A 24,601-nucleotide genomic window follows, 5' to 3' on the forward strand; every position below is an offset into this window, starting at 1 on the left:
CAATATTGGGTGTCTCTCCTTTGGTGTTGAAGACTGGATCACCAGAAGACAAGCTTAGGTAGGTCCTAACATCTGGAAAACTTTGAGTATGGACCTGGCAAGGACAGCTAGGCAGTGCAGTGGATAAAACACTGGCCTTGGAGTCAGGAGAACCTGAATTTAAATTCACTTCAGATATTTACCAGTTGTGTGACCATGGGCAACTCACTTATCCTTGTATGCCTCAATTTCTTCAGTAAAATGAGCTGGAGAAGGAAATGGCAAAGCGCTCCTGTATCTTTGCCAAGAAAACCCCCAAAATGATCACAAAGTGTTAGACATGACTGAAGCAACTGTTTAGGCAGCTATATGGCTCATTGGATAGAGTACCAGTCCTGAAGTCAGGAACACCTGAGTTCAAATCTGGTCTCAGATACTTAAAAGCCCTGTGACCCTGAGCAAGTCACTTAATCCTGTTTGCTTCAATTTCCTCATCTATAAATGACTTGGAGAAGGACATGGCCAATCACTCCACTATCTTTGCCAAGAAAACTCCACATGGAGTCATGGAAAGTCAGACATGACTGAAATGACTTACCAACAACAACAAAATGGGCCTGGCAACATACTACCCTCTGAGAACCAGCCCAAGTTTGGAAAGTTTCAGTTTTCAGTTGACCGAAGGTAATGATTTTTTTTTTTTTTGGCCACAGCAATTTTAATAGTCCCCTAAGCTTATGGAAGGGTGGGAATCTTTACTGGTGAAGGAAGTACATACATTATTTGCATGGGAGATTCCTGGAGAATTAAGATATGAAAACAATCAGGTTGATTTATAGTCAGGGATGTGCTGGTAAATGTTTAAAAATGAACTCTACAAAAAAATACATGACACACTTTTAATCTGAATAATTAACATTTCCTGCATCACTTTCTTAAGACAATCAACACAACAAGAAATCAAGCCCTGATTTGCATCATCTTCCATCATTTGTATCATTTGTATCATTTCAGTAAAAATGTTGTCATCATCCCAACATGGTCAGTAGGGCAGTTTGGCTGAACCCTCCTTAGACTGCAAGCCTGTTGGATGCCCAATCTGAAATAAATTTTTCCCATCATACCAGCAGGGGAAAGACAAGGCAGAAGAGGCTATGGAAAGTTTAACTTCTTCATACCCTCCACAGTTGTCCATAAGGAACATTCTACTTTTCAGTATTCATTCCTTTGGAATATCAAGTGCTTATAAAAGAGAAATAAGAGGGGCCTTCTACCCCCACCTCCTTTAAATTATGAGTTGTTACAAATAAAATCCATTCCCTGACCCATTATAGCACAGTTAGGGTTTGAAGCCAAATTATAGAGTGCAAATTAAAGTACAGAGTACGTGTGCACTCCAAATCACCTAGAATGGCAGACACATGTAATGCTTAAAGTGACCTTCGAGATGATCTATTCCAAACCCCTCATTTTACTGTTGAGGAAAGCGACATCTAAGAAGGTGAGATGAGTAGCCCACTAAGAGAAATGACTGTCAAATAATAAATTATTGGGGAGATCCCTGACCTTTCCAAAAAATTTACCCCACCAAGATTATTTTATCTCGGTGGAGTTGTTGCTCACCCAACTAGAAAACCTTATAAAGCATTTAATCTAAGGTGAATTCTGGCCCACTATGTTCCCCTATGGCAGGTTTGGGCAGTTCGGTGAATTCTTTGATTAGATTGCCCAAGGCTGGGGGTTGTCTGGAAGTAAATGACATAATCAAAGTCACATCCCCCAACCCCTCATTGGAAAGGTCCACCTCTCATTATAATATTCATTCGTTTCCTTAATTGTTAATCAATCTGAATTGATTGCCATCTGCTAGAACACCCACTCTTCTAAGTGCATATAAGCATCAAGATGTGGCCATGATTCCTCTCTTATGGTGGGGAGGACAATGAATATTTTTTGTTAACCACTTGCTAGCTGTGGTTAATAAAACTGGTCATAACTTACCCAGAAATTTTGTCTCTCGGTATTTCTTTTTTTACTCAACCCACCACAGTCATACAACTACTTAGTGGCAAAGGTCAGACTTGAAGTCGGATCGTAAGACTCCAAATCCTCTGTTCTGTTACACCATGATTAGATAGAAAATCACAAGGTTAAAGACTTAAGAGATTGTAGAGACCAGAGAGGCAACTTAGTTCAACCCCACCTAATTTTACAGAGGAGGAAACTGAGATCAGGATAGGTACTTTTAGTTCAAGCTATAATGAAGTTAGATCTTTTCTTTGTGATCTTTAAAGAAAAATTGAAAATCATGTGAGGAATTGGTTAAAAATAAAGGATGGGGGGTGGAGCCAAGATGGCAGCTGGAAAGCAGGGCCATGCCTGAAGCAATCCCCCAGGACCCTCCAAACACCTATAAAAATAGTTCTGAATAAATTTTAGAGCTGCAGAACCCATGAAATAGCAGAGGGAAGCAGGGCTCCAGCCCAGGACAGCCTAAATAGTTGCTGGGAATGGAGCAGAGCAGAGCCCGGCATGGGCCACACCTGGACCAACCAGACTAGTGAGCCAGACAGAACAGGCCGTAGCACCCTGAATCAGTGAGCTGTGGCAGTTACCAGACTTCTCAACCCACAAACAACAAAAGCAACAGAGAAGGTTAGTGGGAAAGACTGCTAGGACAGAGGGAAAGGAGTTCTCTGTAGGCCACCACGCCAGGGGTAGCAGAGGTGGTGCAGCTCTGGGGCTGCTCAAAGAGCTACAGCTGCAGTTGCTTCCAGCCCTAGGCCCAATGGTGGGAGGAGTTAAGTGGCAGATCAGAGCAGGAGTGCAGAGCCTGGTTAGATCTAAGTCTCAGTCCAGGTTGGCAATTCTTGGGGGAGGAGGAGCACTGGTGTGGCAGAGCTTGCTGTGTAGAAATAGCTCTGAAAACAATAGCACAGCCCCTCAAACTTGGGACAGAGTAGTCTCTACTCTACAAGAAGTCATACCACAATGAAAAGCTCAAGGGTCAAGTAGTTGGCTGGGAACATAAACAGGCAGTGAAAACAGACTCAGATTCAGACTCAGATTTTGGAATCTTTTTTGGTGACAAAGAAGACCAAAACATACAGCCAGAAGAAGTCAACAAAGTCAAAGAGCCTACATCAAAAACCTCCAAGAAAAACATGAACTTGTCTCAGGCCATGGAAGAGCTCAAAAAGGATTTGGAAAAGCAAGTTAGAGAAGTAAAGGAAAAATTGGGAAGAGAAATGAGAGTGATGCGGGAAAACCATGAAAAACAAGTCAATGACTTGCTAAAGGAGACCCAAAAATATTGAAGAAAATAACACCTTAAAAAATAGACTAACTCAAATGGCAAAAGAGCTCCAGAAAGCCAATGAGGAGAAGAATGCCTTGAAAGACAGAAATAGCCAAATGGAAAAGGAGGTCCAAAAGACCACTGAAGAAAATACTACTTTAAAAATGAGATTGGAGCAAGTGGAAGCTAGTGACTTTATGAGAAATCAAGATATTCTAAAACAAAACCAAAGGAATGAAAAAAATGGAAGAAAATGTGAACTTTCTCATTGGAAAAACCACTGACCTGGAAAATAGATCCAGGAGAGATAATTTAAAAATCATTGGACTACTTGAAATCCATGATTAAAAAAAGAGCCTATATATCTTCTTTCAAGAAATTATCGAGGAGAAGTTCCCTGATATTCTAGAACCAGAGGGTAAAATAGAAATTGAAAGAATCCACCAATTGCCTCCTGAAAAAGATCCCCAAAAGAAAACTCCTAGGAATATTGTAGCCAAATTCCAGAGTTCTCAGATCAAGGAGAAAATACTACAAGCACCCAGAAAGAAACAATTTGAGTATTGTGGAAAAATAATCAGGATGACACAAAATCTAGCAGCTTTTACATTAAGGGATCGAAGGGCTTGGAATATGATATTCCAGAGGTCAATGGAGTTAGGATTAAAACCAAGAATCACCTACCCAGCAAAACTGAGTATAATGCTTCAAGGCAAAATATGGATTTTCAATAAAATAGAGGACTTTCAAGCTTTTTCAGTGAAAAGACCAGAGCTGAATAGAAAATTTGACTTTCAAACACAAGAATCAAGAGAAGCATGAAAAGGCAAAGAAGAAAGAGAAATCCTAAGGGACTTACTAAATTTGAACTGTTTTATTTACATTCCTACATGGAAAGATGATATGTATAATTAATGATACCTCAGTATACACACACACACACACACACACACACACACACACATACATATATGTATATATACATATACATATATGTGTATATGTATATAGACAGAGGGCACAGGGTGAGTTGAATATGAAGGGATGATATCTAAAAAAATCAAATCAAATTAAGGGATGAGAGAGGAATATATTGAGAGAGGGAGAAAGGGAGAGATAGAATGGGGTAAATTATCTCTCATAAAAGTGGCAAGAAAAAGCAGTTCTGTAGGAAGAAGAAGAGGGGGCAGGTGAGGGGGAATGAGTGAATCTTGCTCTCATCAGATTTGACCTGAGGAGGGAATAATATACACATTCAGTTGGGTATCTTACCCCACAGGAAAGAAGGAGGAAGAAGACAAAAAAGGGGTGACAATAGAAGGGAGGGCAGATAGGGGGAGGAGGTAATCAAAAGCAAACACTGTGGAAAAGGGAAAGGGCCAAGGGAGAAAATTGAATAAAGGGGGACAGGATAGGAAGGAGCAAAATGTACTTAGTCTTTCACAACATGAATATTGTGGAAGGGTTTTGCATAATGATACACATGTGGCCTATGTTGAATTGCTTGCCTGCTTAAGGAGGGTGGGTGGAGAGGGAAGAGGGGAGAGAGTTTGGAACTCAAAGTTTCAAAAGTAGATGTTCAAAAAGAGTCTTTTGCATGCAACTAGGAAATAATTTATACAGGCAATGGGGCATAGAAATCTATCTTGCCCTACAGGAAAGTAAGGGAAAAGGGGATGGTGGGGAGTGGGGTGACAGAAGGGAGGGTTGACTGGGGAACGGGGCAATCAGAATATATGCCATCTTGGAGTGGGGGTTTGGGTAGAAATGGGGAGAAAATTTGTAATTCAAACTCTTGTGGAAATCAGTGCTGAAAACTAAAAATATTAAATAAATAATAATTAAAAAAATAAAAGATGAAATTCTAACAAACTATAATTCTCATACCACTTCACCTTGTTAGTCTTCAGTTTTCTCACCTCTAAAATGGTCAAACTTAGTAATCTCTTAGGACCTTTTCTTTTCTAACATTCTGTGATTCTTTCTACAAAGTGAAATTAGGTTGGCCAGACAACTTACCAAGAGGCAGGCCCAAGACATAGAGCAAACTCCAGGCAAAGTTCTGGATTGGTGACACAAGACTCTTTTGCAGGCTTTGGGAAGCATTTTCCCAGGAATAATAGGTCACATTGTTCACCTTTCTTCATGTTTCAGCCTTTAAGATATATTGCTAGCCCACTTTTTCTGAGAACTGATTGAAACTTGAAAGAAGGGAAGGAAATTGAAGACCTCTTATCTATTGGTCTCCAGCCCTCATCTAGTTCATGTTCATAATGACTAGCTCTGGCTGAATTCATTAATGCTCCTTTCTCTGGATTTCTGCAACTCAGACAAACACCGTTAAAACTGGTCCCCAAAATAAAATACATGAAACCCCCAGAAATAATTTCTCTCAGGATACTGTGGTCATTCCCAGAGATAGGCAATAAACTGCAGTGGCATGGTGGGAAAAAAAATCTGGTGTCAGAAGTCGGTGTTCAAGTCTTGGCTCTGCTAGCTGGGTGACATTGAATAAACTACTTACTTTCTCTATAATGATATTTCCTTGTGTCTCAAGAGAATTGGACTAGAATAGTCCTTTAACTTGTGGTCCATGATCTGGTTTTTATTTTTTTGTTAGCTTATTTGTTTTTTAAATATTCTGGTAGTACTTCATAACTGCCCTTCATTGTATTCCTATGTATTTTACGTTATGCATTTAAAAATACTATTCTGAGAAATCCAAAGGCTTCACCAGACTGCCACATGTGTTCAGAACATAAACAAGGTCAAGAATTGTTCTTCCATAGCATTTCTAAGTTCTCTTGATCTTTGGATTTCTACCAGACCATTGATGCTAGGAAAAGTAAGTATCAAGTATTGGCCTCCTGTAATCCAATATAGAGTAAATTTAAATAGTCTGAAAGTGAACGTGGTATTTGATTTGATTCTGAATTTAAGTCTAAGATGATTTCTTTGTTAAACAGGCTGAGACAAAGCTACCTAAGAGAAGATCTTGGAATCTAAGAATTCCTGAAATTGATTTGAAGGCTAAGGGATACCGTCTTCAGGGAAACATGAAGAACTTGCCTTTTCATTCAGTTTTTCTCCCTAGCTTCCAGAAACTATAGAAGCTCTCTAGCTTTGCTTCAAAAAATCAGATTAACTCTAACCCTAATCATAAATATTTTCCCCTTAAGTTAAAGGTGATTCCTGGTTCACGTTCCCTAAAACAATGAAATAATGGACCTTAAAAAACATGCTTAAAATATGTAATCTTTTAAGGCTTGCAAAGCTCTGTATATGCTTTGATTCTTATGAAAATGGTTGTGAAGTAGGTGCTATTATTATCTGCATTTTGTAGATAAGGAAATTAATGTTCATCTAGGTTAGTGACTTATCTAGGGGGTCACATACTCTACTTTCTAAGGCAGTATTCAAGCCTAGGTCTTCTAGTCCAGGACTCTATCCACTATGCTGAAAGAAATGAAACCAATCAGTTTTGTGTAAGCAAAACTTCCTCTCAGACTTAGATTTGGAATACCCATCTTTTCCCCTTCCAAAGGATCAACAGGTAGAAGGACATTTGCCAGGGAGTTAAAGCTCTTTTCAAAAAACTTGGAGTTCAACTCTCTAAGCTACACCCCCACACACACCCCAGTGATACTGAGAAAAGGACAATAAGTTAAGGTAACCAAGGCTGAGCTGCACTACTGTTGGTAGCAGGGAGTAGAGATCCCTGGTGACTGTACTTGAACAGGGAAGAATTTCCTTTGGGGGAGTTAGCATGACATTTGATTTCTCACAAAGGTTCGGTGTCCTTGTCTGATCACACAGAAGTCTTGCCTGGGAGGTGCACTGTTGGGGTTTACAACCCGTTATCAACAGCTGCTCAATGCTAGAATGTTTTTTTTTTATTTTTGGGAGGGGTGGGGTGGGGTGGAGAGGTTGCTTTAGTTTTAATATCACAAGAATGGGTATTGTCCAGGCTATGGTTTTCCATTAGTTGGATACATCGTGCTCATCCTTGATTATTATATACCCTGGAGAGACAGCATAAATGGATAATGATGTCATTTCAGAATGAAAGAGGAAGAGACATCTGGGCTGTGTTGCACATGAGAGATTGTAGAATTTTAATGACTCCAACCCTTTCCCTGAAATGAAGGTCTGCCTATTTAATCACAATATTTTACGTGTGTTAATTTACAGTTTTGAGTCATGAAACATAAAATTAGTCGTATACTAGTAAATATTTAACAACTGTCCTTTGGAAAAAAGTACACAACAAGTACTATTAAGCTAAGTCTACATTAACATTTTCTCTATTACTTAAGTCTAGGAAATCAACAAAACAATAAATCAAACCCTGATTTGTAGTATTTCCTGATTTCCAGATGTAAATGCTGACACTGAAAAACTTAACAATTGGCTCTCGGAGCTAGTTTGAGTTGGCTTCAGCACACCCCTGGCAATAATGAACACCCAGAGGCAATGGAAAGGTACCTGATGAATGTACATAGGATGCAGCCCATGAATAAGGAATTACAAAGAACTGTTGTAAATAATGTTTATTATCAAAGAAATGAATGATAATATAAATATATATGTGTGTATATATGTATGCATGCATATATACATTATGTATATTTTATATACATACATACATACATACATACATACATACATATATATATATGTATATATATATATATATATATATATATACATACACATACAGAGCGAGAGACATAGACAGAAAGACAGAGACACACAAACAGAGAAGGACAGGGAGAGGGAGAGGGAGAGTCTGTCAAATGGGTGGTGAAAAGCATGACTTAGCCCATATACTCCACTGGTATCATTACTCATTTTGTGAAGAGAACTGGAAACCATAGAAGGTCTCTTAGCATGTTGGGGGGATCCTCTGTAGCCAAAGTCACCCACAGGGTGGGCAGATACAGATGAGTAGTGATCTGCATCATGAAGAGAAACATTGACATCAATGAAATCACAGGTTCATCTGAGTATGTGAATAACGTTACATGACCTACTTATGTTCTTATTTAAATAAAACTGATTTTCAGAGAGGAGGAAAAGAAAAAGGAATGAGAAAGAGGAAGAGATACAAAGAGACACAGAGACTGACTCTTGAGACATAAAGCGGATTGTTGGTAGGCGTCATAGGACTTATCCAAAAGGCCTTCCTTGTTCTTAAACCAGGAGATCTTAGCCTGGGGTTTGTGAACTTAAAAAAAAAATTAATTCCTGTGTTTCAATATAATTTGTTTCCTTTGTAATCCTATGTATTTTGTTGAATTTGTTGAAAAAGACTGAGAAGGGATTGGCTTCATCAGATTGCCACAGAGGTCATTGACACAAAAAAGATGAAGATCCCCAGCTTTAAACATTTTTTGCTTAGGTTCAGAAAATATCTGCGGTAAGCCTACACTTGAATAGGAGGGAGAGGGAGGCTTGTTTGCATTTGAATAACTGAAGAGTGTTTTCAAAGATTCCAGGCTGCTTCCACCCACCAAAGCACATTCCTTCTTACACCCACATTCTCCCTTTGATGATTTGGTCCTAGGAATCATCAAATACTCTAATCCCAAGAAGAATCATAATTGCTTGTGATTCCAAGGGTGACAGAGAGTTGCTGAGTGAGTATAAGGAAGTTGCAGCATATTATCTATATTGATGAAATGACAGATTCATTGAAGTAGCAGAAGTATCAACCAAATTCCAAGGAGTGTGAAAGGATTGAGGAGTCTTTGCTAATTCCAAGCTTTGCAGAGATCCATATAAAATGCCTTATCATGCTCTCTATTGGCATAGATGGGCTGCTACTTAAACGATGTGACTGATTCCACAGACCACACGTTGATTATCCAACCTCTGCCCTCTACTATACTCCCAGGAATCTAGGACTTTTCTTCATTGTGCTATTGAAAAAAAAATGAATGAATGAAAAAAAAAAACATCATTTAGTGCTTACTTTGTTCTAAACATCATGCTAAGCTCTGGGGATACAAACACAAAAATAAATGTAGTCTCTGCCCTCAAGGAGTTTATATTCTAATAGGGGAAATTTCATGCATTATGGGAGTGGTGGCCAGGGAGAGACACTTCAGTCTGGAAAGTTATGAGAATAGTAACTGAGGCCTTAAGAGAATAGATTGACACATTCCACACATGATCCAAGGCAAAGTTGTCATTTCTTTCTCCAAGTCATTTTACAGATAAACTGAAGCAAACAGGGTTAGGTGAATTAGCCAGGGCCATGTAGTTAGTAAATGCCTGAGGCCAGATCTGAATTCACAAAGATGAGTCTTTCTGAGTCCAGGCCTAGTGCTCTAACCACTGTGCAACCTAGGTGCTCCTCTATGGAAGAAATAGCCAGATGGTAGGGAGTCTGGGAGAGGTAGTCACCAGTCAATAGGAAAGGGGTTCAAGGGCAGAAGTTCCTCTAAGGTTTGGCCTCTGATGTGGGCAGCAAGGTGGTAGAGATGTGTCCCCATCCTTTTTTTCCTGCTCTATCTCCAGCAAAACATATCAATTATAGAGATGTGCTATGTAACAACTCTCTGGGAAGGGGATAGAGTCAGACATACACACCATATACTATTAAGTTTGATCTGCATTATTAGCATTTCTCTCCATCATTTTCTTAAGTCTAGACAATCAACAAAACACTAAATCAGGCTCTGATTTGCAGCATTTATTGATTTCTAACGTATAAAAGCTCACACTAAAAATTTAACAATCAGCAGGTATGGCTAGGACTGACTCCAGCTCACCCCTCTGCTGAGCAAACACATCACCTTCTAAGCAAGCATCTGCAAACAGTGCAGATCAGGGCAACTGATTAGGTTCCAGAAACACACCCCAGAGAACCACCATGAGCCTTCTGTAGTGGTGAGTATAGATAGCCTTTTAAGAAGATTACATAAAGAGGCTCTAACAACCCTAGGAGTGACTGCTTTAGATTTAAGGTTTTTAGAACATTTTCACCAAATCATTTGTAATTAGAGAAATGCAAATTAATAGAACTGAGGTGCCACCTTACACCTATCAGATTGACAAATATGAGAGAAAAGGAAAATGACAAATGCTGAAGATGTATGGAAAAATTGGGACACTAATGCACTGTTGGTGGAATTGTGAACTAGTCCAACCATTCTGGAGAACAATTTGGAACTTGTCTAAAGGCCTATAAAACTGTGCATACCCTCTGACCAAGCAACATCATTACAAGGTTTGTACTTCAAAGAGATCAAAAAAAAAGAGAAAAATAACTATTTTTATGGGAGCTCTTTGTGGTGGTAAAGAATTGGAAATTGAGGGGATGCCCATCAACTGGGGAATGGTTGAACAAATTGTAGCATTTATTTGTGATAAAATACTATTGTGCTACAAAAAAAATGATAAGGAGGATGAATTCAGAAAAACCTGAGAAAATTTTTATGAACTGATGCAAAATGAAGTGAGCAGAACCAGGAAAACATTATATAGAGTAACAGCAGTATTGTAACAATGATCAACTTTGAAAGACTTAGCTATGGTGATCAATACAATGATCCAAGACAATTAATTCTGAAGGACTCAAGACGAAAACCTTCTACCTCCAGAGAAAACTGATGAACTTTAAGTGCAGATTGAATCATGTTGTTTTTTCTTCCTTCCTTCCTCCCTCCCTCCCTCCTTCCCTCTCTTCCTTCCTTCCTCCTTCCTTCTTCCTTCCCTCCCTCCCTCCTTCCTTCCTTCCTCCCTTCCTTCCTCCTTCCTTCCTTCCTTCTTTTGTTCTTCCCTCCCTCCCTCTCTCCCTCCTTTTTATTTTGCAGTGTCTAATACAGTACTATGCTTTGCATGGGGGGAAAGTTTATATGGTATTTCTCTTAAAATAACCCTGTAAGGTTGGTAGTGTGAGTATTTTTATACCCATTTTTGCAGATGAGGAGGCTAAGACCTAAAGAAGCAAATTTGTCAAGGACCATATGACTAAGCACGGTTGGGTTTGGGCTTCCCCCTCAAGTGTTTCAGCACCAAGGCCAGGGCTCTTTCTTCTGCACTGCAGAACATCTATAAACATCCCTTGCACTAAAAGTGGAAGAAGGTTCCCACCAGCCTGCCCATGCACTGTTCCCTCCAGATGGTCTATTCCTTTGATACATCATTGAATCTCAAAGAGCTGGAGTCCTGAATGAACCATCCCCCACCCTCCCTTCAGATTTTAGGGGAAAAAAGGCAAACACAACAGGTTGTTATCAGGGTTTTATACATACATAAACCAACAGATCCTTCGACTTCTAGAATAATGCAAACCCAGTCCACCATCACATACCACCTTCTTCCACATCATTAGTGTTATTAGTTATCTGCACATTAAAAAAAAAAAACCCTGTTATTTCATCAGGATTGGGAGTTTCTACTGAGGAATTTTTCAGAATCACCTTCTTTAATAATAACAAAGCTAACATTCACATAGTAGTTTAAGGTTTTCAAAGTGCTTTACAAATAATATTTCATTTTATCCTTGTAACAGCCTGGGGAGGTTGCTGCTTTTATTATCTCTCTCTTGCAAATGAGGAAAACTGAGGTAGACAGAGGTTACATAACTTGTTCAGGATCACACAGATGGATCTGAACTGAACTATTCCCAACTTCAGGTCCAGCATTCTATTCACTGAGCCAACTAGTTACCTATAGATAAACTGCAGTTTAGTTTCATAGAGTTGCCTGGGGACACCAAGAGGTTCAAAGTGATTTGCCCAGGGTATCCCAGCTAGTATATGACAAAGGGAAGAGTCTACCTCAGGTTTTCCTGATTCTCTAGTCACTTAGTCCCACTGTATCTCTCATCTATACCATATGATGCTGAAGGTCAGCACAAGATTCCTAAGACTCTATGAGGTATTAAATCAATCAGTCATATTCACTGTACTCTCCCAACTAAGGCAGGCAATTGGACTGATGCATTTCAGAAAAGTTTCCTCCAATGACAAGGGTTAGAACAAACAATTGGTGAGCTCTTGATTAATCAGATTAACTTCCATTCTGGTTTATCAGAATAGGGTACTATGGGGCAATAATAGGAAAGCAGAATGGGAGAAGTACTGGCTCAGGAGTTTGAGGACCTAGGTTCAAATCTCACCTATGATACTTATGACCTCTGTGACCTTAGACAAATTATTCTCTAGGTCTTAGGATCTTCATCCAGGAAATTAAAGGGTTAATTTGTAGTGCCTTGAGGTTCCATTAGGTCTAGAATTATAATCCTATAATAAATATATTGCTTAAGAGATACATGTCCACACTCATTCCTTCCCTATCCTCGCTCTAAACTCAGATGTTCATCCTTACAGCCATCTCTGAAGAGTCTTCAGGTTCTTGTGAAGCTCTGGCCTCTTATTTCCCAGGGCTGTCATTTACTTGGGTAAGATATTGGAAATAGGTATCGATACCCTTCCTGTAAGTAGCCCATCTGCAACATTCCTAACAAGTAGTCATATAGTATGCACTTAAAACAGAGAACTCACTATTCTTTAGGATAGCTTATTCTGTGTTTGGACATCCCTAATTCTTAGGAAGTTTTTCCTTAGGGTGAGCTCAACATCTACTTCCTTGCAATTTGCATGTCTTGGTTCTGCCCACACTCCCTGCTCAGGGTCAAGCAAGATAACTCTAATGCCTCTTAAAGAATATTGGAGCAGGAAGAAATAAGAAATATCATCAAGTCTGACCTAGAGATTAAAGCAAGACTTAGTAAGGAAAGGTGACTTGGTGTCACACACACAAGGAAGGCAGCTAGGTGGCACCATCGTGCATAGAGCACTGAGCCTGGAGTCAAAAAGAACTGAGTTCAAATATGACATCAGGCACTTTACTAGCTGTGTGACTCTGGGTAAGTCACTTAACCTCTACTTGCCTCAGATCTCCTGAGCAGTAAACTAGGGATAATAATAGTACCTACCTCCTCAGGTAGTTGTGAGGATCGAATGAAATGATATTTGTAAAGCATTTAGTGCAGTGACTGGCACAGAGCTTTAGGCACTTAATAAATGTTCCCTTCCCCTTAGGGGCAGAACAGAGGCTCAAAACCCAGACCATGAAACTCCAAGTCCAGTATTGTGATTCCACTCCACCGTGATGTCTGCCAGCCACATGGTGGCAAATATTTCACACAACTTCAGATTCTATGAGTTGGAAGGAACTTCAGAAGCCATCAATAAAGTCTAACTCCTACCTGAATGAGAATTCCCTTTATAGTATCACAGACAAGTGGTCACTCAGGCTCAGCATAAAGTGCAATGAAAGTAGGGACAATGCACTACTTCCTAAGGCTGTTTATTCCATTTGGGGACAGAGCAAATTCATAAAGAATTTTTTTGTTGTGGTTGTAGAGTCATATCTGTCTCTTCATGACCCTATTTGGAGTTTTCTTGGCAGAGAAACTGGAGTGGTTTTCCACTTCTGTCTCCAACTCATTTTATAGATGAGGAAACTGAGGTAAACAGGGTTAAGTGACTTGCCCAAGGTCACACAGCTAGTGTCTGAGGTCAGATTTGAACTCAGGTCCTCCTGACTCCAGACCCAGTGCTCTATTCACTGCACCACTTAGTTGCCCTGAGTTATTCTCACGAACCTAATCTGCCTCTATAACTTCCATCCTTTGCTTCCAGTTCTGCTCTCTGGGTCCAAACAGGACAGGTTTCATGTGCCTTCCACATGACAGCTCTTCAAATAATGAAAAACCATCAGGTTTCCCACTAAATCTTCTCCAGGTTAAATATCTCCAGTTCCTTCAAATGCTCTCCTGAAATCTTTTATCATATCTTTGCTAAAAATTCCCTTCTTTTTTGTCTCAGAAACAGGGTAGAGATGGGGAACCTATAATCATGCCAGGTTCAGGGGAAAGTCAGCAGCTTAGGAAGAGAGAACCTGGATTCCAACTCTTGGTGAGGGAGTAGAGGAAACAAATAAAACAATGAGATGGGAGGGGTGAGTGTTAGGAGGAGGTGAAAGCCGAGGAAAAAGGAGAACTTTGCAGCTGAGGTGCCTGCCAGACCCATGGTAGAGATGTCAAGGTTAAAGCGGGAGGGTAGGAGGACACCATGGGTGCTGAAGAAATGGGGAGAAATGTTGAAATTCCATCTGTTTCAACACTATCATGTGGGTGTGGTGTGGAATGGGAAGAGAAGGCTGTTACGCCATGTCTTTCCCAAAGCACACCTCCTCAGCCTCCTCCCTACTCCAAACTCTCTCTATAACATAGTTTTTACACAATCCGAACAGGATGTTCTTAGGGTGGAGGCGTCCAGGGATAGAGTAAACGTGGCTGGAACATATGGAGGCCTGCACTGTGACTGCTTGAAAGGGTCCCCAACCCACTGTGATGAAATAAGATGAGGCATAAGGAGCTTCCTGAAGTTGCTGAGTGGGAGCCCAGAGGAAAGCAGAGCAGAGCTGATTTCCTTTTTTATGGGAGTAGTTTGCTTCGGTTTTGTCTTTGTTTTTCTTCTGTTATCGAGTACTATGCCAATATGTGCACAAAATTTGTGTAATCTAAATACAGTAAAAGTCAAGCTGGAAAACTCCAGAACCATGGTCCCTGTTTGTTCACATCCTAGGTGCTGCTCTGAAGCACCGAGGATCCTTGTTAGACATTCCACGGAGGTGTATCAGATCATAGGACTCACACATGTGAGTCCCAGCAATGGTCCCTGTTTGTTCACGTCCTAGGTGCTACTCTGGAGCACCAAGGATCCTTATTAGACATTCTATGGAGGTGTATCAGATCACAGAACTCACAGATATAGAGCTAGAAAGGACTCCAGAGGCTAGCTGGGTCACCCTTGATCATTTAAAGAGATGAGGAAAATCAGGCCCAGAGAGGGATAGTGATTTGCCCAAAGTCACACAGAATATAAATAGAACCAAAATTCAAACCCAGGAGCTCATGCTCCCACTGTACTAATCTGTTTCAGTTTTTTTTAATTAAAAATCTATTTCTATAAATATTCTATGTTTCAGTATAAGATTAAATATTTTTCATAATTTCTTCCTCCAGTTGGTAGAGCAGAAGTCTGCATATACCACCAGATACCTACTCTCTGATTGTTTTTGCTTGACTGTTTTCCCTTGTTACAAGGGTGGAATCAATGAAGGAGGAGGGGAGGGAGAGGGAGAGGGAATGGACCTGGAATTGCACTGATACGTTAATATATTATAAATATATAATATTATGGGCATATATGCTGGTCATGGGCGTCCACACCATGCATTTCATAGGTAGTCAAGGTGGTATCTCAAGTCCTTTGCCTGTCCCAGGTGTGCTCTCTAAGCTACCTGTTAACTACAGAGAAGGTTGCTGGCCATCCTGCTTTGGTGGAGGGAGTTTCTTCATCCGGGAGAACCACTGAAATCCCAAGTCCATTTCCTCTCCCTTTCCCACCTGCCCCCCTCCATTGATTCCTCCCTTGTAATAAAGGAAAACAGTCAAGCAAAAAACAAAAAAAAATCCATTTATGTAAATTTCTATGTTTCAGCATAAGATTAAATGTTTTTTTCCCAACTAAAGTCCCACCTTTATTAGGAAACATCACCTAGCTGCCTTATTTGGTATATAGTTTACTTTGTTTATAGTAATTCCATATGGTCCCTCCCAGGTGATTGCTACTTTCTTGAGGGCTGGGACTGTCTAAAAGACAGTTTTGTGTCCCTAGAGTTTAGCGTGATGACTGGGACATAGTAGATGCTTAATAAATGTTCATTAATTGACAGATCAAACTTAGACAAGTACAGGTGTGCCACACATAAAGCCATCCTAACATTTTTATTTCAAACAAACCAAAAACAGTAGCAATAAGAACAGAAACAACAAAAACTCTTAAGACCTTAATTAAGCAGTTTTCTGACATCTCTTCACATCCTGGTTTCTTTTTTGTTATGTAGCAATTTATGTCCCTTTTCCCCCATAATTTTTCCATGCTTCTGTAATAGAACTGCAGTCTTGTTTGCATAAAATGCAGTAGAGACTGCACATACAGTTTCACAGTGTTTGGAGCATAGCACAGCCAGTCCAATGATCCAGGAGGAAGGAGGGCTTAACTGAAAAATACCCTGTGCTTGGAGTCTAGAGATCTGAGTTCAAATTCAAATTCTTCAGCTTGTGGTGTGATCTTGAACAAATTACTTATCACTCAGTGAGTGCCACAGGCAACTCTCTAAGACTAAAAGTTGCAGACCTGAATCACTGGAAGCAGTTCCCTATGCATATAAAGATAAACAGTAGATAGAGTGCCAAGCCTAGAGTCAGAAAGCTTTTTGTTGTTCAGTTGTTTCCATAGTTTTCCACTCTTCATGACCCTATTTGGGGTTTTGCTGTCAAAGATACTGAAGTGGTTTTCCATTTCCTTCTCCAGCTCATTTTACAAATGAGGAAACTGAGGCCAATAGGGTTAAGTGACTTGCCCAAGGTCACAGAGCTAGTAAGTCTCTGAGATCATATCTGAACTCAGGTCTTCCAAACTCCAGGTCCAGTGCTGTATCCGGCACTGCACCACCTAGCTGCTGAATTCAAACACTTACTAGCTGTGTGACCTTGGGCTAGTCATTTAACTGCTGCTTGCCTCAGTTTTCTCACCAGTAAAATAGAGATAATTATAACCTTCACTTCCTGGGGTTGTTGTGAGATTAAAATGAGATCATATTGATAATGTGGTTTGCAAACCTTAAAGTGCTATATGAATGCTAGTTGTTGGTGTTGTTGTCACCACCACTACTACTACTACTACTACTACTACTACTACTACTACTACTACTACCACTGCTGCTGCTGCTGCTGCTGTTGCTCTTATACATCATTGGAGAATTAATTCCCTTTGTACATAAAATCACAGGTCTGGACCAACCAAAAGGAAAAATCTAAACTCTACCCACTACTATACACTAGGCTTGAGGCTAACTCTAACCTCCTTCAGACACCGCCCCCCCATTTCTCCACCCTTAAGATTCATGTTTCATCACATCTCCCTCCGCCATTCCAATGCTGAGACCCTGCTCTATCCTGGCTCTGGCTCTGATTACCCAGGAGACTACAGCTTAGCTTGATTCCCATGGTACCTTTTTTTCCCCTAAATTTTGGCAGGGGTTACAGTAGGAAGGCCATAAAATCTCCCTCTGCTAATATCAACTAGTAATTCATCTGCAACTTAAAGCTTGAGAGGATAAGCTTTTAGAAGCCAGACTCCAAACCTAGGCTTTTCCAGCTACAAATTCTTTCTGACATGGACTCCTCTGGTTTCTTGTCATTTAGTTGTGTCCCACTCTTCATGACCGCATTTGGCTTTTCTTGGAAAGATACAGCTCACTTTACAGATGAGAAAACTGAGGCAAACAGGGTTAAGTGACTCACTCAACTAGTATATCAAAAGACCACAACTGAAACTGAGCCCTCCTGATTTGCTCTTTGCTCCCCATGTCCTGCTCCTTTGCAACAAGTGTGTTTTTCCTGTGATTAGAGCTGGAAGGAATCTAAAACCTTAAACCTAAAACCTCATATAATGCCTTCACTTTGCACAGTTCCTGTTTTGTAAACCAAGGCTCAAAGAGTTTATATTATATATAAAATATCAATATATATTATATAAATATATAGTAAATATGAATATTATATATAAATATGTAATGTGTATATATATTTATAAGTCCTGGTTATTGGTTCTTTTTATGATGTCACCAAAAAAAGAAAAAGAAAACACCTGTAAAGTTTTGTAAAAAGAATAAAAGTGATAGCTGCTATTTGCAAAACTGTTTTCTGAACAAGAAGCCTGTGAGATAGTAACCTCAAGTGTGATTACCCCCATATGATGTTTCTGGAAGCTGAGAGTTTGCCCAGAGGTCACACAAGCTAGCATTGGAGATGAGATCCCAGGTGTGTTCAGGTTACAAGTATAGCTTTCTTCACAATCACCACCTTCATTACATTTCTCAAGAGCAAAGGAGAATATCTGTTTAAAGTTACTCTGTAGTGAATTTGGAATTAGAGGAACTGTGTTCAAATCCCAACTCTACTCCCTATGGAAGTCAGCATTTCACCTTTACTTTTCAGGTCTTGGCATTTCTCGTCTATAAAATTAGAAAGTAAATTGAACTAGATGATATTCAAGCTCCCTTCTACCTCTAAAACCTGATCCTAGGAGCTGTATCAACAAAGACAGGAACTTACAGAGCCTTCATGTAATAAGTATATTAGCAACCTGGAAATTAATCCTTATGTGCTTGAGTCAAGCTTTCTACCAGTTTAAGAAGGTGTTACCACCAACACCAAGCGGAAAAAGCTGCTCTAATTGTCTCTGTTACAGAGCTAAAAGTTGATAATGTTAGCCAGAATTAGAACCAAGAACTCCTAACTCAGTCCAAGCTTGGCTCAGTAAACCATAAGGTTTAATTGCTACCTCTTGCTAATTTAAGAAAAGGCAGAGAGGTACGGTGTAATGTATTTATTAATAATTTAAATATAAAAATAATATTAAAATTTTGGATCAAGAGTATCAAAACATATCAAAATATGTGTTGGAACCTTGATAAATCTCATTTTAAAGATTGGCAAAGTGAATGTTTGCCTGAAAAAAATTGATCTATTATTCCATCAATTCACCAAGGACTGGCAATTTCATCAGTGTGGAAACTCCCTTGACTTCCAATCATACCTTGACACAATTTATCTATAATTTCTCAGATAAGTCTCAGGGAGTTGTCTGTGGATGGAGAAGTTAGGTGGCTTATCATTGGTCACACAACCAGGGAGTCTCAGAAGGATTCAACCAGAGATCTTTTTGACTTCTCATCCAGCACCCTAATTATATCAGGCTGCCACTCATTTTATCATTTTTAAATGATTATAATACTGCTGGGAAAGAAGTATTTTAAAAGGTAAAGCTAAACTTTTGGAATAGAAAGAACTAATCAATGTCTATTAAGCCTTTAATAATTTAAATTATCACATCGATTTAATAATATAATAATATTTACAAATATTCAATAATATATAAATAATTTAATAACTTAAAGCACTTAAAATGTCTATTAATCATTTGTATCCTTCTATAATCTTGTATACACACAGTCAAAGAATTCGTGGTTATTGTTAAGTTATGTCAAGATCACATATCATTTTCTGTAAACAATTTGAGATACAGCAACTTTATCAAAAGCAAAATTAAGGAACTATAAGGAGGGAAAAAATCCACCAATATGTCACAGTTTCTTTGGGGCAGATGGGGCTATTGGGTTAAAATTTCTAGAAATTCAATGTCACATTCCTGCTTTTTAATAAAATCTGGATACTTCAAATTTTTGACATTTCGCATCTGAAGGTGGTACTGGCAAGGCCCCAAACAAGCCTGGAGGTGTATATGGCTGCATTTACCTGTGGAAGTATGCCAGCTAAATAAAATAAATAGCTGATGCTAAGAATACTCTGCAGGTCTAGATGGAGGGTCCCCTTATTACAAAGCCGCCTTTCTGACTTTTTCTGTTTTAAAGTCAACATCAAAACTGGGATGCCCAGCTTCTACTGGGGTCTAGAGCAAAGATTTCCTCTGTGCCTTTTTCATTTTTTGAATGGTGTAGTAAACACCTCCACATGGGGACAACTTCCCTCTCCTGGGTCTTTAAGGAAAAGAGCTCCAGTGTGTAAAGGCCTTATGGGTACATAGAACAGTACCCATATCTTATTTGATCTTCACGACAACTTTGTACAGAAGATCATGACCCCACCTCCACATAGCACTTTTCTCATATTGACACAGTGAAGGCTAGATTTTACAGATAACAGCCATAGAAGTTACTTCAGTGGCCAGCCAGTCCAACCTGTAATTGGCAGAGAATCCATTTTCCATCATCTGTAACATGCGATCGTCCAGTCTTTCTTTGAAGGCATCTAGTGAGAGGGAATCCCACTTTCTCCCATTTAACTTGAATAGGCTCTAATTGTTAGGAAGTTTGCCCTTACAGCAAACCTAAATGAGAGCAGGGGAACCTCACTCTCTCCCATCCAACTTTTTGGTAAGTGCAATCTGTTAGGAAGTTTTCCCTTATGTGAAACCCAAACGAAGAAGCTAAGGTTCGGACAGACTGTGACTTGTCCAAGATCACTAAGCCACCAAATATAAAAGCTAGGATGCTAAAGGCAGCTGCTTGGTATAGTAGGAAAAACTCTGACCCATGCCTCCCTCTGACCTTCCAGCTTTGAGATCTCTGATTTCAAATCTACTAGCTCTCCAGCCCAGAGATAGTTATGTCTCATCTCTTCTTCTCCTTCAAAATCCTCTGCTAAAGTCCATGCTGGCATTAGCTCCAAAAAGAGAATGCTAGAGTTTATTATGGCTTTGCCTTGGCTTAAGCAACAAATCACCCAGCTGCATCTAGGGATCCTGTTCACCCTTAGGAACTGACTGGATGCAGCCTCTGAAGCCAAAGAAACTCAAGTTCTCACCTTTCCAGGCAGGAGTGGGGCAGGGCTGCTAGTCCCTTGCACATTTTGACTTCCTGGGTTTTGAGCTCAAACTGTGAACAGGACGGTAGGACTGCCCGAACTCAACTTCAGCACGGTGTGAGGCTGCCTTTGCCTCCTTTAGGAATATATAGAGGTTCTGTCTCAGCCCTCTGTCAGTGGTCTGGCCAATCAGTAGCTTTGGAGTAAATTGCTGGCTAGGGAGCAGAGCCAGTTGTGCAGATAGAGCTGCTGCTGCTGCTGTTTCTGCTGCTGCTGCTGCTCCAGACAGAGAGGGAACAGAAGATCTGAGTAAAACAGTGTTGCTTCATTTGTTAGAGGCAAAGTACTGGTATTGCCTGTTGAAGGGGATCTGTACTCAACTGCCACAAAACCCTGGAGTTTTTTCTACACTGTTCAAGCAAAGTACCTCAAAGTCTGTGAGTTTTGTAACTCCCAATTTTGGTTTCCTACCTTCTCTCCACTCCCACTTTCCTTTGCAGAGCAGAGTAGATCCTTAAACTGTTAAGGTGAACTTATCATTAAAATCCCTCCCTGGGAAAGCTGGCATCTAGCCTTTTTCCTTGATGGCTTCCAGGCTGGGCAAACTCTCCCTAACTTGCCCTTTCATCCCCCAGCCTTTCATCTGGCAGACTCTCATTATCACTCTGGTTCATCCCTTCGGGGTTTACAGTGTCAACTTTCTAATCTTCTAAACTAATCCCTATAATCTGCTAATGGAAAAATGCTAGAGGGGTGTTTAAAAGTCAGCATTGTATCTGAAGCCTTCTGGAGACAATGCCTAAACTGTGTTCCTAACCCTTAGGTAACTTTACTGCCCTAAATATCAGTCAGAGGGGAAAAAAATGGTCTCTGGGACAAAAAAGCCCAGATCACACCAGGTGGTCTTACTTGACTTTGAGGAAGGTTTGGATCATGTATTGAGGTATCAGAAAAAGATTTCTAAATGGTAGCATGGAAGTAAACACAGCGAGGAAGCTCCAGACCAGAAGCAGTTCTCACATAGGGAGAGCTAAAGCACAGTCAGGAGTTTGGGCTTTAGACAAGTCCAGAAATGGGTGAGACCTGGGACTCAATGCAATAGTGGAAGCAGAGTCTGGGATCAAGATGGAGAGAGGCAGCCAGGCAGTGGAAAGGACATTGAGAAGTAGGCAGCATGGCATTGCCCTTGCTACTCAGCAGTCTGAGGGCCTGGATTCAAATTCTACCTCTGACACTCTCTGTCACCTGACCCCTCTGGGCCTCAGTTTCCTAACTTGGAAAAAGAAGAGATTGACCTGGATGGATTCTTTTCTCTTCCAAACCTCTGTCTACTTTCTGATGATCCCATGGTATATTAACAAATTAGTGCCCATTAAGAGGAATATAACCAGAATGGCAGGAGATCTGGAAACTGTGTTGGTTAAAGAATTGTTGAAGGATAGCAGGTTATTTAGCCTGGAGAAAAGAAGAGAATATGACAGCTATCTTGAAATATTTGAAGGGACATGTGAAAGAGAGAAAGCAGGTAAGCATAGTATTGTGGAAAACTAATTATAGAATCTGGGTCTGTATCTCAGATCTTTTGTGGACTATCTGTGTGACCCTGGGCAAATATTGCAGCATTTCAGAGTTGGGAGGAACCTCAGAGGCCATACAGCACAACACATAGCCACAAAAAGAATCCTTTCAATAATATATCCAATAATATATCCAACGAGAGATCATCAGGCCTGTCCTGGGAGATTTCCAATGACGGGGAACACTTTTTAAAGAGTTCAGAAGTTTTTCTTTAGACAAAGTTTAAATATGCTTCTGAAAATTTGTGCGTCTTTGCTCTAGTTCTGCCCTCTGAAGCCTAATAGGACAAGTCTGATTTGGCTTTCATAAATGATCCCTGAGCTGTGATGTCACATAGAGGTAGCTAAGGTGGTGTGGTAGAAAGAAGAGGGGACCTGGAGTCAGGAGGACCTAAGTTCAAATCTAACTGTGTGACACTGGCTAAGTGATTTAACCCTTTTTGCCTCAATTCCTTATCTGTAAAATGAACTGGAGGAAATGACAAACCATTCCAGTAACTTTGCCAAGAAAACCCCAAATGGGGTCACCGAGAGTTGGACACAATTGAAACAACTCCAACAAATTTTATTTTTGACTCAAACAGAGTTTACAATCCACCAAAACTCCAAGGTCTTTTTTCAAACAAACTGCTATATTACCATAGCTTCTCCATTTTGTTTATGCAAAATCACTTTTTAAAAAAAAATCCAAGTTTGGACTTCCCTATTAAACATTATTGTTTTAGAATTTGCTCAGTGTTTTCGACCAGGGATATCAATATGCAGTTGGCTGCCTGTTTCTGTAAGGAACTAGAGGTTTTTTCCATTTTAAAATTTAACAAAACTTTATTTAAAGAAGTAAAGACCATTCTTGGCTTCTGCAAGCCATAGATAGATAGATAGATAGATAGATAGATAGATAGATAGATAGATAGATGAATGAATGAACAAACGAAGAATGAATAAGGCAGACCAGCTGGATCTGGCCCCAGAGACATAGTTTGCTGACTCCTGTTTTACATTGTCATGATTTTTATGGATTTTGACTTTCTGGAGGAATTTGTCCTCAGTTTCTCCATCTACAATGTAAGGGAATTGGACTACATGAATTTATCTAAGACCCCTTTCAGTTCTAAAACTCCTATAATCCTAGGATTAAATTTACTTTACATTGTTCTGGACACCTGATCTTGCATAGCTATAGGGAATCATACTTTGATTCAGTATAGGGAAAAACGTTCTAGTAATTCAAGCCATCCAATAATGGAATGGACTCCCTCAAAATTTCCAAGCTCACATCACTGGTAGGGTTCAAGAAGAAACTGAATGATTGATTACCTGTGAGAGATATTGAGGAAAGGATGGTTACATGATGTCAAAGGTTGAAATATTTTTCCTTGGGGAATTCTGTCTTTTTTAATTCTAGGATTCTATGATGAGTGCCCAATGCCCACTGATCCCAGTTGCGTGCACATCCTGGCAGTAAGTGAGGAATTAAGGGAGAGCAACAAGGGTTCATAGAGTCAGAATGGAAGTAAAATTGAATCTGAGATGAGAGACCATGCAAGGAGGGGGCAGGGCAGACTACAGAGTCTGGGAGTGTGTTCCATGAAGACCTGATTCCTCAAATTCACTTTAGGCAAGCCAGATGGACCAAAGCGAGAGTTAGAAAGTAAAGTTCTAGAGCTTTCAGGACATGAGTGAGAGAGGTACAATACCTGAAACCTAAAAAAGAAACAACTTTGAAGTCTTGGGACTTGGTAGGTGAGGAAAGAGGTTCTCCAGGTCTACAGTCAGATTCTAGAAAAAAAAAAGTATCCCCGAAATGAGAAAACTGGGCAGACTTCAGGAGAGAGCTATTGTTTTCAGCACTTGGGTTTTCATTCTAGCAACAAGTTGGGGAAAACAAGTCTAGAAAGGTTTTTGGGTTATCTAAACCAAGACAAGTGAGAATTAAGTTAATATTAAGGCAAAGCCTTTCCTGTTGTTCCCCTTAATTCTAATGCCTTCTCTGTTATTTTTTCTCCAATTTATCTTGTTTATAACTTGTTTGTAAGTAGCTGTTTCCTCATTGTCTCCCCCATTGAACTGTGAGCTCCTTGAGATCAGGGGCTATCTTTTGCTTTTCTTTGTATCCTAGCAATTAACATGCAGGGGGGGGGGGTGGTGTGGGGGTCGTGGTGACACACAATAGGTGTCTTAAAAAGTGTTTATTGCCTGACTGGCTAAGACTGAGTAAGAAGTAAAACTAGAAAGAAATAAGAAGAGGCCTAGTGATCTCCAAGGAGCTTT

General features: G+C 39.9%; 1 protein-coding gene across 1 annotated transcript in view; it reads right to left on the reverse strand.

Moving 5' to 3' along the window:
• Positions 1 to 20,890, reverse strand: part of RGS5 (regulator of G protein signaling 5) — a 113,198-nt gene extending 92,308 nt beyond the window's left edge. Inside the window, exon 1 of the mRNA XM_036754553.1 lies at positions 20,754 to 20,890. Coding sequence (XP_036610448.1) covers positions 20,754 to 20,797 — 44 coding nt within the window. The 5' untranslated portion in view covers positions 20,798 to 20,890. The remainder of the gene's footprint in view (positions 1 to 20,753) is intronic.
• Positions 20,891 to 24,601: the final 3,711 nt, after the last annotated feature.

This window comes from Trichosurus vulpecula, chromosome 4 (genome assembly GCF_011100635.1).
Source record: "Trichosurus vulpecula isolate mTriVul1 chromosome 4, mTriVul1.pri, whole genome shotgun sequence".
Taxonomy (NCBI): Eukaryota; Metazoa; Chordata; class Mammalia; order Diprotodontia; family Phalangeridae; genus Trichosurus; species Trichosurus vulpecula.